The sequence below is a fragment of the Scyliorhinus torazame genome, chromosome 2 (genome assembly GCF_047496885.1).
Source record: "Scyliorhinus torazame isolate Kashiwa2021f chromosome 2, sScyTor2.1, whole genome shotgun sequence".
Taxonomy (NCBI): Eukaryota; Metazoa; Chordata; class Chondrichthyes; order Carcharhiniformes; family Scyliorhinidae; genus Scyliorhinus; species Scyliorhinus torazame.
In genome coordinates this window covers 22,998,153-23,020,074 of record NC_092708.1, presented here as the reverse complement: position 1 = coordinate 23,020,074, position 21,922 = coordinate 22,998,153, and the positions used below count along the sequence as shown (strand labels likewise).

The 21,922-nt window shown below is 49.9% G+C and overlaps 1 protein-coding gene across 2 annotated transcripts in view; it reads right to left on the bottom strand.

Moving 5' to 3' along the window:
• LOC140386792 (protein Wnt-10a-like) overlaps positions 1-21,922 on the bottom strand; it is a 63,063-nt gene that overhangs the window by 27,354 nt on the left and 13,787 nt on the right. For both annotated transcript variants that reach the window (XM_072469499.1, XM_072469506.1), the window contains exon 3: positions 4,878-5,251. In XM_072469499.1, coding sequence (XP_072325600.1) covers positions 4,878-5,251 — 374 coding nt within the window. The remainder of the gene's footprint in view (positions 1-4,877; positions 5,252-21,922) is intronic.

Below are 21,922 nucleotides of genomic sequence, written 5' to 3'. Positions count from 1 at the left end.
GACCCGGCGGGGGGTCGGAGAATCCCGTCCCTGATTTCCAATGTTGCACCATCGTTTGATGAGGTGCTAGGCAGTATCTGTAACGTTTGTGTCAGCTTGGCACAGTAGGCAGCACTCTTGGCTCCGTGCTGCAAAGTTCTGGGTTCAAGTCCCACTCTAGGGCTTGGGCACAAACAAAATGCAGATTGTCACTCCAGTGCCACACTGAGGGGGTGTTGCACCGCCAGAGGTGCTGTCCTTTAGAATGAGGTATTAAAATGAGGCCACTTTCTGCCCTCTCGGGTGGATATAAAGGATCCCAAGGCACTAATTTGAAGATGAGCAGGGAAGGCACCCCTGGGGCGGGATTCTCCAGACCGGCAGCCGCGGGATTCCACCTTCCCGTTGATTGTTAATGGGATTTCCCATCGTAACCACCCCACCGCCACCGCGAAACCCGATGACGGGGGTGCACTGCCGGCGAGGAAAGAGAATCACAGCCGGAGAATTCCGGCTGTGTCCTGCCCAATATTTGTCCCTCAATTGACATCACAAAAACGGAGTTTGTGGGAGCTTGCTGTGCACCGATTGGCTGCCATGTTTCCAACTTTACCACAATGACTGCTCCTTAAACGTACTTCATTCATCAACGTTTCTTGCCACGCCCCGTGATTCCGTTCTATATAAATCAAAATCTCAGAACTCCCTCCCTAACAGCACAGTGGATCTCCCTACACCACGTGGCCTACCGCCTTCTCAAGGGCAATTAGGGATGGACAATAAATGCTTGCCGAGCCAGCAAACCCCACATCCCATGAAATAATTAAACAAAGAAATGCCAGCCTTTCTATCTGTCGAGCAGACTGGACAATAGCTGACACTGACGCATTCTATTTACCAGAGTAACAAGAGTTAGTATCAATTCATAGTGCTGAGGTAAAGGTTAGTTTAAAAGATAGAACATTTATGGCACAGAAGGAGGCCATTCAGCCCATTGAGCCTGGCCCAGCCAATGCTATTTAGCCTAATCCCACTTTAAATTTCCAACTCTGTAACCTTTCGCTTTGGTGCAGAGGCACATGGGCTGGAATTCTCCGGGGGGGGGGGCTAACATTCCCTGTTCCCACTGGCAGCAGCCCCCCCGGCCCACGGGATTCCCGGCAGCGTGGGAAGTCCCATTGAGAAGTGACGGGAGTGTCCTCCGCCAGCAATGGGAATCCTACCCATGATTTTGGTTATTCGCTGCGCAGAAAATAAGGGAATGATTTACTGACCCGATGTTGCAGGAAGCCGACTAAGGCGATATTGTGAAATCAAACGGGCCGGGCAAACGTATAGGAGCAAGCAAACGCTGGCTAGGCCAGTTTCAGCATGCGAGTCTCCAAAAGGCAGAACATTTGTGTTGACACGGAGACAGATCAATCCAGTGAGCCTTCTTATTTCAAAGGGAAGCAGAATGTCGCGCATTGCACTGTAAGGAACAACAACAACCCACGCTTAAAAAGCACCTTGATGTGTCGTAAAACATCCCAAGGAGGATTATCAGAGACGGTTTGACGCGGAAACATCTAAGCAGATGAAATGAAATGAAATGAAAATCACTTATTGGCACAAGTAGGCTTCAAATGAAGTTACTGTGAAAAGCCCCTAGTCGCCACATTCCGGCACCTGGTACGGGAATTGAACTGCTGGCCTGCCTTGGTCTGCTTTCAAAACCAGCGATTTAGCCCTGTGCTAAACAGCCCCTTCTAGCAGAGCTGGTGGTCAAAAGCCTAGTCAAAGACAGATTTTGAAATATAATTTTGTGGGATGTGGCCGTCGCTGGTAGGGCCAGCATTTGTTGCCCATCCCTAATTTCCCTTGACTTTGCGATGCCAATCCAGAGGGGGGCAGTGAAGAGTCAACCACGTTGATGTGGGTCTGGAGTCACATGTAGGCCAGACCAGGTAAGGACGGCAGATTTCCTTCCCTAAAGGGGGCATTAGTGAATGAGGTGTTTTTTTCAGCAATCAATCATCGTTTAAAGGTCACTATTATTGAGACTACCTTTCAATGCTATTTTCATTTAATTTATTGGATTTAAATTCCACCTTCTGCTATGGTAAGATTTAAACCCTTGCCCCGGATTAGCCTGGATTACTAGTCCTACACCACTTTCTCCCTACTAAGTGTCCAGTAATAAAACATTTCAGACTGGCGGAGAGATAGAAATCAGGGGTGGTCAAGAGACCAGAGTTAGAGGAGCACGAGGATCCGAGAGTTTCTTAAGGCTGAAGGAATTTACAGAGAGAGGGAGAGGACTATCGGAAGCTCCTCGGTGGTCAGGGACTGGGCAAAGTACCACTGCCGAGATTCCTGGGCAAAGCCAGTGGGAGAACTGCCAGGGTGCCCAGCTGCCAGGGTGGCACTGCCAAGGGTTATGTCCTGAAGGGGCCCAGGCCCATGAAAGAAGGGTGGAGGGGGGTATGAAGGGTAGGGGGTGGGCGGGTGCAGGGCGGGTTGGAAAGGGTAGATTTCAAACCTACTTAAGCGCCTGGCCCCACCCATTGTGGCCGGGATTCTGGTTGTGTTGCCTCAGGGGACTTTGATAGATCCCACAAGGCATAGTTGCTGCCGGGAAGCCCGTGGGTGGCTTCCCTGGCATCTACTGGCCACGTCGTGCTCCCAGTCGGGCACACATGGCCGGTAGATGGTGCCCTAAGTGTGGGCTTGATCAGGAGGAAACTCACCGGGGCCCACAAAAGTGATTAAGTGCCGTTAGATAGTGGTGGGGAACTCACCAACAGAGTTGGGGTGAAATTCCCAGCAAAACTCGCCACAAATGTCACTCAGAAACTTTTCCGTTAGATCGCACCCATCAAGGGCAAAATATTTCATTTTCCCACCAATGGCGTCACTTAACTTGACCAAGGTAAAACATAATTTTATGCATTTATATAGCACCTTACAGGATTCCCCAAAACACTTTGCAGCCAATTCACACTTTTTGTTGTGTAGTCAGTGTTGTAATGTAGGAAATATGCAGTCAAATTGTGAACAGCAAGCTCCCATAACCAGCATTGTGATAATGACCAGATAATCTGTTTTAGTGAAGTTGACTGAGGAATAAATGCTGGTCAGGGCACTGGGAAGAACTCTAACTTCTATTTCCCCCACTCTGCTACTCACTTACTAAGTCCAGTTGAGAGATTGCAACTATCAGGGAAGATTGGGCCGGTTGACGTTTTGTTTCCCAGAAATGAGAAGTCTTAATCATAGAATTTACAGTGCAGAAGGAGGCCATTCGGCCCAACGAGTCTGCACCAGCCCTTAGAAAGAGCACCCTACCCAAGCTCACACCTCCACCCTATCCCCATAACCCAGTAACCCGACCCAACACTAAGGGCAAGTTTGGACACTCAGGGGAATTTTAGCATGACCAATCCACCTAACCTGCACATCTTTGGACTGTGGGAGGAAACATGAGCACCAGGAGGAAACCCACGCACACATGGGGAGAACGTGCAGACTCCGCACAGACAGTGACCCAAGCCGGGGATCGAATCTGGGACCCTGGAACCGTGAAGCAATTGTGCTAACCACTATGCTACCGTGTTGCCCTTGGAGAAAACCTGATCGGGTTCGTCAAATTGACGAATGGGTTAGATATGATGGATGTGGAGAGGTTTCTTTCCACTTGTGAAAGGATCTAAAACCAGGGGCCATGTACTTGCAATTGCAGCCATTCTCTGGGAATGTGGAACCTGTAACCACAGGAAGCGGCTGAGGCAACTACTTTAGATGCTGAGGTGGAAACTAGATGAGTGCATGAGAGAATAGGGGATAGAAATATAGAAAATAGAAGCAGGAGGCCATTCGGTCCTTTGAGTCTGCCCCGCCATTCATTACGATCATGGCTGAACATCAAGTTCAATACTCTGATCCACCCCCCCCCCCCCCTCAACCATATCCCTTGATCCCTTTAACCCCAAGAGCTATATCTAATTCCTTCTTGAAATTACACAATGTTTTGGCCTCAACTACATTCTGTGGTCGCGAATTCCACAGATTCACCACTCTCTGGGTGAAGAAATTTCTCCTCACCTCAGTCCTAAAAGGTTTACGCCTTATCCTCAAACTATGACCCCTAGTTCTGGACTCCCCCACCATCAGGAACATTCTTTCTGAATCTACCCTGTCTAATTATGTTAGAATTGTGTACGTTTCTGTGAGATCCCCTCTCACTCTTCTAAACTTCAATGAATAAATCCTATCCGACTTAGTCTCTCCTCGAATGACAGTCCGGCCGTCCCAGGAATCAGCCTGGCAAACCTACTCCCTCCACAACAAGAACATCCTTCCTCAGGTAAGGACACCAAAACTGCTCACAATACTCCAGGTGTGACCTCACCATTGCCCTATGCAATTGCAGTAAAACATCTCCATTCCTACCCACAAATCCTCTCGCTATGAAGGCCAACATACCATTTGCCTTCTTTACTGCCCGCTGTACCTGCGCGCTTACTTTCAGAGACTGATACACGAGGACACCAAGGTCTCGCTGAGTTTCCACCTCTCTCAATTTACACCCATTCAAATAATAATCTGCTTTTGTATTTTTGCTACCGAAGTGGGTAACGTTAAGCTGAAAAGCTGAGATGCAGTAGGTGGAATGTGCAGTCTCAAGCAAAGTGTGAACACAAACACAACGGTGTTAATTCGTTTGTTTCTGTGCTGCATATTCCATGTAACTCTGCTGTTGTTGCATCCAAACTGGGACCTTCTAGCTTGCCAGCCCTAATTCAGGTTCCTCGCTGTTATCCTCTAGCCCTTTGCTGTTTTTGCAGTGTGCAAGGAGTGTTCAGTAATTTAACGAGAAGGACAATGCAAAAGCGTGCGTCCACAATGCTGACACTCACCTGGCGCCCCACCCGATTGTTATGGAGCCTCATCCGCGAGTGGATGTCCTTGTAGGTTTCCCGCGAATCCAGAAAGTCCCTGGAGAACTTGTCACCGTAGTCCACATCGGGACTGCAGCCACCCCATTCCCAGGAGTCCTGGGGTCCCGGCAAGTCGCCAGGCAGGGGCTCCAGTACCCCGTGCACCATGCCCTTGCCCCGGTTCAGGGCCTCCAGCTGGAGACGGTTGAGTTTGAGGCGGAATGCCTCCTCGTCGCCCCGCCGCTTGTTGTCGCAGCTGCAGGCTTTCAGCTTGCCCAGGCTGCAGGCATTTGAAACAGCGTGAACCACTCCCGCAGCGGCAATGGCGTAAGCGTACGCACTCTCCTTAAAACCTGCGTGGGGACCAAAGACAAAACAGATCGTTCAGAACAACCTACCCGGATAGTTACACAGAGAGAATATAACTCGCATTTATGTAGCACCGTTCCCGAGCTCAGGACATCCCAAGACAATTTACAGCCAATGATGTACTTCTGGCGCTGTTGAGCATACGTAACGCAGCAGGCAATTTGTGCACAGCAAGACCCAAAAACAAATCCAGCAGTGTGATAATGACCAGACTTTAGCGATGTTGATTCAGGGATAAATATCGGATCAGGGCACCGTGGAGAACAGCCATTCTCTTCTTCACAGTAGTGGCCTGAGACAGAGACTGGAATTCTCCCGCCGGTAGCAGCTTTCTCTGGGGTGGGGTGGCTTCAATGAGAAATCCCATTGTTAAACACTGGGAGTAGAGCATTGTCAGAGACCCTCAATATACGAAAGTGACTAAGAAATCCAACCAGGAATTCAGGAGAAACTTATTTTCCCAAAGGGAGGTGAGTAGCGGGACTCACTACCACAGGGTGCGTTGAATAGTACAGGTGCATTTAGCAGGAAGATAGAGAAGTGTGTGACAGAGAAGGGAACAGAGGGTTACGGTGATAGATTTAGGTGAGGAAAGATAGAAAGTGGCTTGGGTAGAGCATTACAACCAGCAGAGGCTGGACGGGCCGAACAGCCTGTTTCCGTGCTGTACATGCTACGTAATCCTTTGTTGGAACAGTTTGGAAAATTAAACTTCATTTGGACATCCCATTGTTTATTATTTATTTATTCTTTATTTTGTCACGTGTACCGAGGTACAGGGAAAAGCATTTTTCTGCGAGCAGCTCAACAGATCATTAAGTACATGAAAAGGAAATAAAAAATACATAATAGGGCAACACAAGTTACTCAATGTAACTACATAAACACCGACATTGGGTGAAGTATACAGGGGTGTAGTGTTAATGAGGTCAGTCCATAAGAGGTTCATGGCCAGTGACATGGGAGATCAATTAGTTTGCTTGCTGACCTCCACTACTTCTGGTTAAGCAACAATTTAATGTTGAAATCCCCATCCTTGATTTTAAATCCCTCCGTGACTTCACTATTTCTGATCTCTGTAACTTCCTCTGACCCGAAACTCTCCCCTATCTCTCCATCCCTCCGACTTTGGCCTCTTCAGCATCCTCAGTTTTCATTGTCCCTAGTCGCCACATTCAGTACGTCTTTCGGGACTTGTGGGAGGAATCTGGAGCACCCGGAAGAAACCCACGCAGACACGGGGAGAATGTGCAGACTCCGCACAGACAGTGACCCATGGAACCCTGGCGCTGTGAAGCAGCAGCGCTAACTACTGTGCCACCCATAAACGCCGTCCTGGCGAGGTCTCCCAGGCACAGCCCGGACACCAGGTGAATCCGGCGAACAGATATTTAAATATGCCGTTAGAGTCATTTAAATATGTAGACCTGGATCTTGTCCTGCGATCGTATTGAGCGACGACCTCATCCCGACACCAAGCCGGACACGGCGACGCCGCTACGTTGGTGGCTTTGTGGGCTGCGAGCCTATTCTTTAAAAATATTGCACATTGCACTTCAGTTGCATCTGTTGCAAGAAGAGCAATTTGAAGCGTTGAAATAAAAGCACAATACTGTGCATAGAAAGCACAGAAACATAGACAAAATAGGAGCAGGAGGAGGCCATTCGGTCCCTCAAGCCCGCTCCGCCATTTTATGTTTGTGCATGCTGCCGTTGGGAAATAAAAACAGAAAGTGCCGGAAAGGCTCAGCCGGTCTGGCGGTGTCTGTGGAGAGAGGAACAGAGTTAACGCTTCGAGTTGAATGTGACTCTTCTTTGGAACCCACTTTGAGGCATGTCTAGGTTACCCAATAATACACAAAGGACTTCTTTTTGGCAAATCCTTCAAACCATAAAAGGGATCTGACGATTCTCCTAAATTTTACTTACAAGCGTCCAATTCTCTGCTGTCGGCTTCATTGAAATGCATCGCTATGGCTTTTTCCCCTGGCAACAATGTGAGGAAAATGTCTTGCGGTGTATTTACTGCACCCGGCGTGGGGCCGAGTCATGGGACACAGAGTAAAGGTCTTCAAACCGAAATGGTAACTGTGTTTCTCTCACTAACTCTGTTTTCTCACTCCTCCTGGATGCTGCCCGACCTGCTGAGCACGGCTCTGCGCTCCTTTTGCCTTGTGGATCCCTGGCCAGGAATCCTCCGTCCGTTCCCGCCGGAGGGATTCTCCCATCCTGCTGCAGGGAATGGAATTTTGGTTCAGTGCCAAACTCTCCGTTCTCGCTGGCAGTGGTGGGGTGGGGAACTCGGAGAATCCTGGCCCTGATTTCAGTCATTTTTAAGCTTGTGGGGCTGGATTCTCCCAAGATGGAGCTATGTCCCCACGCCTGGGTCCCCAAGCCTGCAAAAAATAAAAGGCGATCCACTTACATAGCAGGGACCCAGGGAGCTTTACGCAGCTTTGGCACCTCCGGTTCTGAGTCCGCGCATGCGCCCGGTAGCGGCCTCCAGCGGCCGCGCCGAGTGCCATGGCAGACTCGGACCGCGGACCGACACAACCAATCTAGGCCCCCCCCCGATCAGCCGCGCGCCGCTGCATCGGAACGGCCCGACCGCTGCCCCAGCCGCCCATAAGGCCTCTCCCCAGGAGCTCGATCCCCTCGCCTCCCACCAGGGCGGCCACGGACTGAGTCCGCAGCCGCCACGCAAGAGTCCCGGCCGGCCATCACCATGAAAGTTCCACACCGCCGGGAACTCGGCCGGTCGGGAGCGGAGCATCGCTGGGAGGGCCTCTGGCAATGGCCCCCCAGCCGCGCGGCGTAATTCACGGACGTGCGATTCTTCAGGGCACGGAGAATCGCCGGAGCGGCGTCGGGCCCAATTCGGTCGGGAACTTCGATTCTCCGCCCCCGCGCCAAATGCTATTTATATGTTTCAGTTTTGCCATGCTGCCCTGTACAAACGAAGAACTGGCTTGACCTGGTTCTCTTGCGAATATGAGTCTCTTGTGCCAGTTGTGAAATGTGACCTCCCGGAACACTTACACATAACAATTCGTAAGCTAATTAGTTCCAAGCTCTGTACTGATACGTAATAATACTAATCTTTATTATTGCCGCAGATAGGATTCCATTAACACTGCAATGAAGTTACTGTGAAAAGCCCCTAGTCGCCACACTCCGGCGCCTGTTTGGGTACACGGAGGGAGAATTCAGAATATCTAATTCATCTAACAAGCGCATCATTCGGGGCTTGTGGGAGGAAACCCGAGCACCCGGAGGAAACCCACGCAGACACAGGGTGAACGTGCAGACTCCTCACAGACAGCAGTGACCCAAACCGGAAATCGAACCTGGGACCCTGGCGCTGTGAAGCCACAGTGCTAACCACTGTGCTACCATGCTAATATAACAATAAACAAGAAGTATTTTCTGCTCTTATGTCAGGGGCAATAGCTAAACTGTGTCATATTTATTGCCATTGAACTACATTTGGCCTCGCTGACCATTGACTGAGAAGAAGCAAGGTGCTATCGAAGGAGCCTTGGTGAGTTGCTGCAGTGCATCTTGTAGATGGTACACGCAGCTGCCACTGTGCTTCAGTGCTGGAGGGCATGGATATTGGTGCCAATCAAACCAGCTGCTTTGTCCTGGATGGTGTTGAGCTTCTTAAGTGTTGATGGAGCTGCACTCATCCAGGCAAGTCATAGCCATTGGTATACCAAAAAAGTGGACGGCCCTACCACAACGAGTGTCACAAGCTGCGTGAAGCACACAGATACAGATAAGGGGAAGCTAGGTAAGAACAAGAGGGAGAAAGGAATATGCAGATAAGAGTTAGGGAAGGGAGATGAAAGTTGGTTCAGGGAGAGCATAAACAGCAGCACACATTAGATGGGCCAAATGGCCTGTCCCTGTTCTGCAAACATTATGTCATTTTCTTCGCCTCATGGCATTGTTACATTGATGACCCCCCATCACTGTCTCCTCAAGCGGAGGATAAAGTCTTTTCCTATTCACCTTATAAAAACCCGTCATTATTTGAAAACCCACTATGAAATCTGCTCTCTGCTGCAGTCACACTAGTTCCCATGCCTCTCCTTATAATTATCGTTTCTCACCGCCTCATTTTCTTAATGAATCTTAGTGGTGTTCAGCATAATGGGCTTTGGGCTTTCACCTCGTCTCCTTCCTGAAAGAAAACAATCATTAAGGCAACTGCTTGTGTGGTATGCAAACTGAACATTCCCAGGAAGAATGCGTGCCGGCAACATTAAGGAAAATGGCCATCCGGCCCAACCAGATCGTGCTCACCCTCCAAGCGATCAAATAGTCTGAATCGCACTTTGCACATCCTGGTCTCATGCCCTTTCACCTCTCCTACCTTCTCCTCCAAGTTGATAGTGTCCCTGCCCCGACCATTAAAGCAGTGCCTCATTGCACCAAATTTGCAATCATCCAAATCATGGCGGGTTAGTCTCAGTGCACAGTAACTGACCCGAGGCGAACAGACAAACAGATGAATTAGGAGCACGAGTGGGCCACTCGGCCCCTCTAGCCTGCTCTTACCTTTCAATAAGGTCATAATTGTAACCTCCATCCCAAATTCGCACCTACCTCCGATAACCTTTCACCCCCCCACCCCCAACCTTGCTCAACAAGAACCAACCTGCGTGAATAATGTTCAACGATACTGGGCTGGATTCTCCGATTCTGGGGCTATGTCCCCAGGCCGGCGTGGGAACGGTTACGGCAGAACACGAATGGTGTAAAAGGGCCATCGATTCCCCGTTTTGCTGGGGGCTCGCAGGTTGGCAGCGTAGAGCACCCGGCTCTGGCTGCCGACATGGCCCGGAGAATTGCTGGGTCCGTGGTCGCACATGCGCACGGCGGCGGCCAGCAATGGCCGGGCCGCGCTACATGGCGCCGGCCGCTCGTGGACACGGCCCGTGAAAAGTCCCCCCCCCCCCCCCCCCCGCCTTCGGCCGGCCCACGTTCCCGGACCACCTCCCCTCCCCACAGTGCCCCCTACCCGAATAATGTCCCCCCCTGCAAGCGGATCGGCCCTCCCGTGACTGTGGCGGCGCTGGACTGAGCCCGTAGCCGCCACCCCGGGTTCCCGACGGGTGAGACCACACGTGTCCCACGCCTTCGGGAACTCCCCCGGTCGGGGGCGGAGCATCGGGGGGGGCCCCTCCTCAGGCAACGTCCTGAGGCCCTCGGTACGTGGTGCGGCGTACTCGGAGAGTACGCTGCTTTGGAGGGGGCGGAGCATCGCGAAAGCCGCGCCGCCCCCCGATTTGGGCAGGAACTCGGATTCTCTGGCCGGTCGGCGAACGCGATTTTGGCGTTGCCGACTGGAGAATCCATCCCTCCGCTTCCACCGTCTTTTCAGGAAGAGAGTTCCAGAGGCTCGTGACCATCCAAGAAAAAATTCTCCTCACCTCTGATTCTTGATGGATTTAAGGCAGAAAAGAATAGAAAGAGCTGACAGGGTGCGACAAAGATGGGCTGGAGATAGTTCAAGTGGAGCATAAAACATGACAGGGACCATTTGAACGGAATAGGCTGTCATAATACTGTAAATTCACATTTCGAAAATGCCTGCACTTCAATAAGCTTCTTGTGTTGAGTTGAAGGACTTGAGAGGAGCACCTACAATGGTGATGTGAGCGTCTACCATTTAAGATTGGGATCAGAAGAATTTATTTTTCTCTCAGTGGGCCGTTAGTCTATGGGATCCTTTTCCACGGTCAGGAGTGGAGACTTGTTCAAGATAGAGTTAGACAGATAGACATGGGATTAAAGGGCTATGTGGGGGGGTGGGAGCAGGAATACAGAATTGAGGCTACAATTCAAGGCAGTGATAGACAGAATTTGTGATAGACAAGGGTGTCAAAGGGTGGGGGGACGGGGAAAAGCAAGCCCCCTATCTGGCTGCATCACAGCCTGGTCTGGCAACTGCTCGGCCAAAGACCGCAAGGAACCTCAGAGAGTCGTGAACACTGCCCAGTCCATCACACAAACCTGCCTCCCATCCATTGACTCCACCTACACCTCCTGCTGCCTGGGGAAAGCGGGCAGCATAATCAAAGACCCCTCCCACCCGGCTTACTCACTCTTCCAACTTCTTCCATCGGGCAGGAGATACAGAAGTCTGGGAACACGCACGAACAGACTCAAAAACAGCTTCTTCTCCACTGTCACCAGACTCCTAAACGACCCTCTTATGGACTGACCTCATTAACACTACACCCTGTATGCTTCACCCGATGCCGGTATCTATGTATTTACATTGTGGACCTGTTGTTGCCCTATTATGTATTTTCTTTTTATTTTGTTTTATTTTCATGCACTGAATGATCTGTTTGAGCTGCTCGCAGAAAAATACTTTCCACTGTACCTTGGTACACGTGACAATAAACAAATCCAAGGGTGGTGGAGTGGGCAGATGGCAAACGGAGTTGGGACTCAATCAGATTAGCTGCCATCTTATTGAATGGCGGAGCAGGCTCGAAGGGCTGAATGGCCTACCCCTGCTCCTATGTTCCTGCGTCCTTATGAGGAAGACATTTCCTTAAATGCAAGTAACTGAAGGCGAAGGAGCTTCAGGGCTACAGGGAAAGCATGGGGCGGTGGGGTTTGTTTTGGATCGCTCCAGTAAGGGGCTAGCACTGAGTGGATGGGCTGAGTGGGCCTGTCCGGTACCGTACTGTTCGCCTGCACAGACCCATAGTTCTACTGTTCCACTGATGGTAACGGGTGTACATCTAACACGATAATATGACTCAGGTTTTCCCAGACGCTCGTGAATCTGATACCTGCTCAGCACTCTGCCGTTAAATTTAGATTTCTGGCAGTCGCATATTTTATTTATTCGATCTTATACAGCTACATTCACATTGAACCAGAAAGTTGAAAATTAAAGTTAGGGAGAAGAGAACAAATAGAGAGGCAGATAGACACAGGCCCACGCATTACATCGAAAGAAAGACACATAAAGGTCGGTGGAACAATAGAAATAAAAGGCAGAGATTGGTGCCAACATGGAAATATATAAGGACTAAAATATATAGACCCATCCAGGAAGCTGGACACAGATAGAAACTTGTGTACAAAGTGAAAGGCTTATGTCGATAATTAACGAGAAATGGAAAGTTGTTTTCTGATAGAGATTACCACATCAACATAAATGCGTGAATAAAAATTGATAGATGGCTATTTGTGCATGCGGCTATTTTGGGGCAATGTTGCTTACAGTAAGGAGCCAGGTGGTCCTGAGCAGGTCATTGCTGAGTAAGTGCCGCTTGATGACCCCTTCCATCACTTTGCTGATGACGGAGAGTAGGCTGATACCCAGCGGTAATTGGCTGGGTTGGATTTGTCCTGTTTCTTGTGTACAGGACACAGCTGGGCAATTTTCCGCTTTGCCGAGTAGATGCCAGTATTGTAGCCGTACTGGAACAGCTCGGCTAGGACTGCGGCAAGTTCTGGAGCACAAGTCTTCAGTATTGTTGATGTATTATCAGAACCCATAGCCTTTGCAGTAGCCAGTGCCTTTAGCTGTTCCTTGATATCACGTGGAGTGAATTGTATTGGCTGAAGGCATTGTGATGCTGGGGACCTCCAGAGGAGACTGAGATGGATCATTTTTGGTTGAAAATGGTTAGAAATGCTTTAACCTTATTTATTGTGCTCAAGTATTGGGATCTCCCGTGCTGCATTCGCCATCGGTGGGACCCTCCGTTCCGTCGGCAGCGCACTCACGCCCATGGATGTCCAACGGCGTGGGGGTGCCCGCATCGGGAAACCCCATTGGCCAGCTGGTGGGACGGAGGATGTATCAGGGACGGCACGGTGGCACAGTGGCTAGCACTGCTGCCTCACAGCGCCAGGGACCCGAGTTCTATTCCGGCCTTGGGTCACTGTCTGTGTGGAGTCTGCACGTTCTCCCCATGTCTGCGTGGGTTTCCTCCGGGTGCTCCGGTTTCCTCCCACAGTCCGAAGATGTGCAGGTTAGGAGGATTGGCCATGATAAATTGCCCCTTCGTGTCCAGGGATGTGTGGGTGGGTTAGGTGAGGAGGGGCAGGCAAGTGGGCCTGGGTAGGGTGCTCCTTCAGAGGGTCAGTACAGGCTCGATGGGGAGAATGGCCTCCTCCTGCACTGTAGGGATTCTATGGTTCCAGGACTCCTGGAAACCTACCAAGCTTTTGATCATCTGCCCTGCCATCTCTTTATGTTGCTAGGTGTTAACCTTTACCTAATAATCACTGTGGTGTAGCTGCTTTGAATGTTACAGGCGCTAATAAATGCAGCTTTTTGTTCTGTCCCTGACTGCAGCGAGGTGAATCGTCAGCTCACAGCTGACAGGAGCAGCTCCTTGGAGCCCCGAGCGGATCTCAACCGCACCCGCTGGGTCCTAGTGCTACCTGCCCTGACAAGCCCTGGCACTATTATTTGGAGATAATAATTCAGCAGCGAACCTCTGGTGTCCGCCAGCAGTTGGAAACACTCCAAATAACCACTGCTGCGAATGGGAACTTGCCCAGCTCAACTTCAATGCCAGGGGAAATGTAATAAATAAACCCGACGCTGCGTGATTCCCCCTTTTGGAAACAAAATAGCTTCGCAATCAGAATTTTGCTGGAAATCTTTGCTTGGAATATAAAAGCAGGGATGTACTTCTGAAGCTTTATAAAGCACTAGTTAGGCCCCATTTAGAATACTGTGAGCAATTTTGGGCCCCACACCTCAGGAAGGACATACTGGCACTGGAGCGGGTCCAGCGGAGATTCACACGGATGATCCCAGGAATGGTAGGCCTAACATACGATGAACGTCTGAGGATCCTGGGATTATATTCATTGGAGTTTAGGAGGTTGAGGGGAGATCTAATAGAAACTTACAAGATAATGAATGGCTTAGATAGGGTGGACGTAGGGAAGTTGTTTCCATTAGCAGGGGAGACTAGGACCCGGGGGCACAGCCTTAGAATAAAAGGGAGTCACTTTAGAACAGAGATGAGGAGAAATGTCTTCAGCCAGAGAGTGGTGGGTCTGTGGAATTCATTGCCACAGAGGGCGGTGGAGGCCGGGACGTTGAGTGTCTTTAAGACAGAAGTTGATAAATTCTTGATTTCTCGAGGAATTAAGGGCTATGGAGAGAGAAATGAAATGAAATGAAATGAAAATCGCTTATTGTCACAAGTAGGCTTCAAATGAAGTTACTGTGAAAAGCCCCTAGTCGCCACATTCCTGCGAAAAGCCCCTAGTCGCCACATTCCGGCGCCTGTTCGGGGAGGCTGGTACGGGAATCGAACCATGCTGCTGGCCTGCCTTGGTCTTCTTTCAAAGTCAGCGATTTAGCCCTGTGCTAAACAGAGCGGGCAAATGGAGTTGAAATCAGCCATGATTGAATGGTGGAGTGGACTCGATGGGCCGAATGGCCTTACTTCCGCTCCTATGTCTTATGGTCTTATGGAAATATTTCTGATTTCGATCAGGAGAATTAGGATGGAGTTTAGTCACTGGATGTGTGCATTTTACACATTCGAGCAAGGGAGATTGAATCAGATGGTGATGGGTATCTCCGCCTCTCTCTCCCCCATTAAGACCTTATTTCATCAAACTTTCAATCATTTGACCTAATATCTCCTCATTTGCCTGGGTGTTAATAATTAGCTGATTGCGACCGTGCGAAGCATGCAAGGCTTTTTTTCCTGCATGCTATATAGATGCCACAGAATCATTCAGTACAGAAGGAGTCCATTCAGCCCATCTAGTCTCTGCTAGATCTTCGTGCTGTCCAATTAATTCCACTCCCCTTTCCTTTCCCCATAACTCTTCAAATATTTCCTTTTCCAGTGCACCTCCTCATTCTGCTGTGAAAGTCGCAACAGAATCTGTTTCCACCACACTTCCTGGCAGGGCACTCCAGACTGTAACAAGTGTTGCTGCTTTAAGAGCACCCCCCACCCCCCTCGCCCCACCCCCCTCGCCCCACCCCACCCCCTGCCCCGCCACCCCCATCCTCACCCCAGAGTTTTGCCAATGGTCCTAAATCTTTGTCCTCTGTGTCACCACGGTAGTACAGTGGTTAGCACTGTTGCTTCACAGCGCCAGGGTTCCAGGTTTGATTCTCGGCTTGGGTGATTGTCTGTGCGGAGTCTGCACGTTCTCCCCGTGTCTGCGTGGGTTCCCTCCGGGCGCTCCGGTTTCCTCCCACAAGTCCCCGAAAGACGTGCTTGTTAGGTGAATTGGACATTCTGAATTCTCCCTCTGTGTACACCAACAGGCGCCAGAGTGTGGCAATTAACGTGTTAATGTAAGCCTACTTGCGACACTAATAAAGATTACTATTTTATTTACCAACTTTACTGTCAGTGGAAACAGGTTCTGCTCACTTCCCCTGTGTTGTTTTATCTCGCACCATCCTATTCCTCCCCTCCCAATGTGTTAATGTCCCAGGCACTGGGTTTGTGGGCGTGGGGGTTAGGGGGGTTGTGCTGAGGGGGTGAAAATGTAGGAGGAGGTGAGAACGCAGACTAACAAATAATTCAAACAGGCACGCACGCACGGATGCACTGACAACAGCAGAAAGTGGGAAGATGAATGAAACATTTAAGGAATCTGTCACTTCTGGTTAAGAAGAACAGGGAACATGTGCAGCAAAGAGGAATCGCTAAGTGCCAAATGGATGCAGCATGCAGTTGAAACAGTGTCACCTACTTTACCATACTTGTGTGCATCTGATACATACACAAAGGGAGAGGGGGAGAGAGAGAAAGGAATCAAGAGAGTGAGAACTAAGTGTTAGGACAGAGGAAGGAGCAGCGTACACAGGCAAAAGCTAGATGGCAAATTTTAGAAATATAGGAAGAAAGGATTGCATCTGGACAAAGATGCCAAACCCAATGTTTAGCCTGCAGTGAAATTAAAGTACAGAGCATGTTTATATTGGCTGTTCCAGTTGGACCTAACTGGGAAAATTGCAGTGCAGGTACATTACAGCATGAGACTTCACATCAAGTAATGCTGGTTGATGGCAGCGAGCGCCACTGTCTCCTTTGCACCATTCTCTATACACCAGGGATAAATTTGGGCACATGCATGGATTGTGCCTCTTGTGCACCCCTCACTCTCATCACTCCACTAATTACAGCCACGTCGCTGGCCCTCAACTACATCCCCACTCCTCTTCATGTGTTTAACTCTCTCTCTCCTCTAAAAGCCTCCTGAAAACGTCCCTCTTTGACCAGGTTTATGTTCACCTGTTCGAAAAGCTCCTTATCTGCCTTGGTTCAAAAAGCAAAGAACATGTGAAGTGATTTGGTTCACACCATTAAAGGGGCTATATAAATGCAACTAGCTGTTGGTTTCCTTTCGAGGAATTGTGTAATGATTGTAAATAATTTGCCGGCAGGAGACTGAAAAGTACTTTCAAAATTAAGCAAAGATGTGCAAAAGGTTGTCACCACAATTGATACAACAAACAGTCCAATCAGAGCAATCCCAAACACCGGAGAATCCCCGTTGGGGGGGGGGGGGGCGGCATGAATCCCGCCACGCTGCTCCGACGCCGGCTGCCGTATTCTCCGGCGCTGGTTTTCGGGCGGGGATCATGCCACACCGGTCGGGGGCCGTTGGTAGCGGCCCTCCCGGCAACTCCGATGAGCCGAGCGGCCGTCGGTTTCTGGCCAGTCCCGCCGGCGTAGATTGGACATGGTCCCATACGGCGGGACCTGGCTGGTAGGCCGGCTGGTGCGGTCCACGGGGGGGGGGGGGGGGGGGGGGTCCGATCCCGGGGGGGGGGCCACGGTGGCCCACCGATCTGCGGGCGGGCCTGTGCCGTGGGGGCAATCCTTCCTTCCGCGCCGTCCCCTGTAGGGCTCCGCCATGGCCGGTGTGGAGGAGACAACCCCCTGCGCATGCGCTAGAATACACCCGCCGGTCTGCACATGCGTGGAACCACGCTGGCGTTTCTGCACATGCGTTAACCCGCGACGACCCTTTGCCGCCGGGTGGTGTGGCACCAACCATGCACATGCACTAACTCGCGGCAAACCCTCCGCCGCCGGCCTAGCCCCGGAAGTGCAGAGGATTTTACACCGGCGTTGGGCCATCGCGAGGATTCGGGAGAATCCCGCTTTGCTTGTATGCATGTGTATCAGACACAAGTGTAATGGATTACTCCCCACTTGCCTGGAAGGGTGCAGCTCCAACACCATCCAAGGAGCTCAACACCACCAAGTACACAGCAGCCCGCTTGATTGGCACCCCATCCACTGCCTGAAGCATTCACTCCGTCCACTGCTACACACAGCGGCTGTCGTGTGTGCCCCCTACAAGATGCACTGCAGCAATTCACTGAGGCTCCTTCGACAGAACCTACCAAACCTAGAAGGGACAAGGGCAGCAGATACATGGGAACACCACCACCTGCACGTTCACCTCCAAGCCACACATCATCCCGACTGGGAAATATATCGGCCGTTCCTTCACTGTCACTGGGTCAAAATCCAGGAACTCCCTCCCTCGCAGGACTGTATGTTTACCTTCACCACACGGACCGCAGAGGTTCACCAGCACCTTCTCAAGGGCAATTGGGGACAGACAATAGATGCTGATCTAACTAGCAACACCCAGCTCATGTGAATGGACCCAGAAAATGTTGGATAGTTCTGGATAGAAGGCATTACACAGGAGCATTAGATATTGCAGAACTACATATCGCGAATTGGGGAGGTGGTGGTTAGAGTATAAATAGATTGTGGATTCAAGTCCCACAGCAGAAGTCTTAGAACATAGAAAATAGAACATAGAACATAGAACATAGAACAGCACAGCACAGAACAGGCCCTTCGGCCCTCGATGTTGTGCCGAGCCTTGTTCGAAACCAAGATCAAGCTATCCTGGTCATTCTGGTGTGCTCCATGTGCCTATCCAATAACCACTTGAAAGTTTCTAAAGTGTCTGACTTCACTATCACAGCAGGCAGTCCATTCCACACCCTAACCACTCTCTGAGCAAAGAACCTACCTCGGACATCCCTCCTATATCTCCCACCCTGAAACTTATAGTTATGCCCCCTTGTAACAGCTACATCCACCGAGGAAATAGTCTCTGAACGTCCACTCTATCTATCCCCCTCATCATCTTATAAACCTCTATTAAGTTGTCTCTCATTCTCCTCCAATCCAAAAAGAAAAGCCTGAGCTCCATCAACCTTTCCTCATAAGACCTATCCTCCAAACCAGGCAGCATCCTGGCAAATCTCCTTTGCACCCTTTCCAATGCTTCCACATGTTTCCTATAGTGAGGTGACCAGAACTGTACACAATACAACAAATGTGGTCTCACCAGGGTCATGCACAGTTGTAGCATAACCCCACGGCTCTTAAACTCAAGCCCCCTGTTAATAAACGCTAACACACTATAAGCCTTCTTCACGGCTCTGTCCACTTGAGTGGCAACCTTCAGAGATCTATGGACATGAACCTCAAGATCTCTCTGTTCCTTCACATTCCTCATAACCCTGCTGTTGACCCTGTAATCCCCATTCAAATTTTTCCTACCAAAATGAATCACCTCGCACTTATCAGGGTTAAACTCCATCTGCCATTTTTCGGCCCAGCTCTGCATCCTATCAATGTCTCTTTGCAGCCTACAACAGCCCTCCACCTCATCCACTACTCCACCAATCTTGCTGTCATCAGCAAATTTACTGACCCTCTCATCAGCCCCCTCCTCCAAGTCATTGATAAAAACTGCAGAGGACCCAGCACTGATCTCTGTGGTACACCGCTGGTAACTGGTCTCCAGCCTGAAAATTTTCCATCCACCACCACTCTCTGTCTTCTATGCGATAGCCAGTTACTTATCCAATTGGCCAAGTTTCCCTCTATCCCACACCTACTTTCTTCATGAGCCGACCATGGGGAACCTTATCAAACGCCTTACTAAAATCCATGTATACGACATCAACTGCTCTACCTTCATCGCAGACCTAGTAACCTCCTCAAAGAATTCAATCAAATTTGTGAGGCAAGGCCTACCCTTCACGAATCTGTGTTGACTATCCCGGATTAAGCTGCACCTTTCCAAATGGTCATAAATCCTATCCTTCAGGACCTTTTCCATTAACTTACCGACCACCGAAGTAAGACTAACCGGCCTATAATTACCAGGGTCATTCCGATTCCCTTTCTTGAACAGAGGAACAACATTCGCCACTCTCCAGTCCTCTGGCACTATCCCCGTGGACAATGAGGACCCAAAGATCAAAGCCAAAGGCTCTGCAATCTCATCCCTTGCCTCCCAAAGAATCCTAGGGTATATCCCATCTGGCCCAGTGGACTTGTCGACCCTAAGGTTTTTCAAAATTGCTAATACATCCTTCCTCAGAACATCTACCTCCTCCAGCCTACCCGCCTGTATCACACTCTCATCCTCAAAAACATGGCCCCTCACCTTGGTGAACACTGAAGAAAAGTATTCATTCAATGCCTCTCCTATCTCTTCTGACTCCATGCACAAGTTCCCACTACTGTCCTTGACCGGCCCCAACCACACCCTGGTCATTCTTTTATTTCTCACATAAGAGTAAAAAGCCTTGGGGTTTTCCTTGATCCGACACACCAAGGACTTCTCATGCCACCTCCTAGCTCTCCTAAGCCTTTTTTTAGCTCATTCCTTGCTACCTTGTAACCCTCAAGCGACCCAACTGAACCTTGTTTTCTCATCCTTACAAATGCTTCCTTTTCCTCTTGACAAGACATTCAACCTCTTTTGTGAACCATGGTTCCCTCGCATGGCCATTTCCTCCCTGCCTGACAGGGACATGCCTATCAAGGACACGCAGTATTTGTTCCTTGAACAAGCTCCACTTTTCATTTGTGCCTTTCCCAGACAATTTCTGTTCCCATCTTATGCTCCCTAATTCTTGCCTAATCACATCATAATTACCCCTCCCCCAATTATAAACCTTGCCCTGCCGTATGGACCTATCACTCTCCATTGCAATAGTGAAAGACACCGAATTGTGGTCACTATCTCCAAAGTGCTCTCCCACAAACAAATCTAACACTTGGCCCGGTTCATTACCCAGTACCAAATCCAATGTGGCCCCCCCTCTTGTCGGCCTATCCACATATTGTGTCAGGAAACCCTCCTGCACACACTGTACAAAAACTGCCCCATCCGAACTGTTCGACCTGTAGAGGTTCCAATCAATATTTGGAAAGTTAAAGTCACCCATGACAACTACCATGTGACCTCCACACCTATCCATAATCTGTTTTGCAATTTCTTCCTCCACATCTCTTACTATTTGGGGGCCTATAGAAAACTCCTAACAACGTGACCGCTCCTTTCCTATTTCTAACTTCAGCCCATATTACCTCAATTGGTAGATCCCCCTCGAACTGCCTTTCTGCAGCCGTTAAACTATCTTCGATTAACAATGCGACTCCTCCACCTCTTTTACCATCTTCCTTGCTCTGACTGAAACATCTGTACCCCGGAACTTCCAACAACCATTCTTGTCCCTGTTCTAACCATGTCTCCGTAATGCCCACAACATCGTAGTCCCAGGTACCAATCCACACTCCAAGATCATCTACCTTATTCCGGATGTTCCTTGCATTGAGGTAGACACACTTCAACCCACCTTCCTGTCTACCGGTACACGCCTGCGACCCTGATACCCTCCTTGAGATACCCTTAGTCTTGAGATAGGTTGGTGCAGCTTAGAAGGAGTGCTGCACTGCCGGATATGTCACCTTTAAAATGAGAAGTTAAACCAAAGCCCTGGACGTTAACGATCCCAAGGGCTCTACTCAAAGCAAAGCAGGAGCGATCTGCCTGGTGTGCTGGCTTAGTGTTATCCCTCAGTTAACATCGCAACAACAACTTGTAGTCATATCTTGCCGTCAATGTCATGAAACATCCCAAGGGGCTTCAATGGCAATAAAAATGGTGAGAGAACAGTAGCACAGTGGTGAGCACTGTTGCTTCACAGCTCCAGGGTCCTGGGTTCGATTCCCGGCTTGAGTCTTTGTCTGTGAGGAATCTGCACGTTCTCCCCGTGTCTGTGTGGGTTTCCTCCGGGTGATCCGGTTTCCTCCCACAAGTCCCGAAAGACGTGCTTGTTGGGTGAATTCGAAATTCTGGGAATTCTCCCTCAATGTACCCGAACAGGTGCCGGAATGTGGCGACTTAGGGGCTTTTCACAGTGACGCCAGTGCAGTGCAGGCAGTAAGCCTACTTGTGACAATAAAGATTATTATTATTATAGATGTAAAGCAAGCTACTGATTCAGTCTTACTTGACTTAGAATCTAGCACAAAGTAAGAAGGCATCTATATTATCATAGATTATCATAGAATTTACAGTGCAGAAGGAGGCCATTCGGCCCATTGTGTCTGCACCTGCTCTTGGAAAGAGCACCCTACCCAAGGTCAACACCACCACCCTATCCCCATAACCCAGTAACCCCACCCAACGCTAAGGGCAATTTTGGACACTAAGGGCAATTTATCATGGCCAATCCACACATCTTTGGACTGTGGGAGGAAACCGGAGCACCCGGAGGAAACCCACGCACACACAGGGAGGATGTGCAGACTCCGCACAGACAGTGACCCAAGCCGGAATTGAACCTG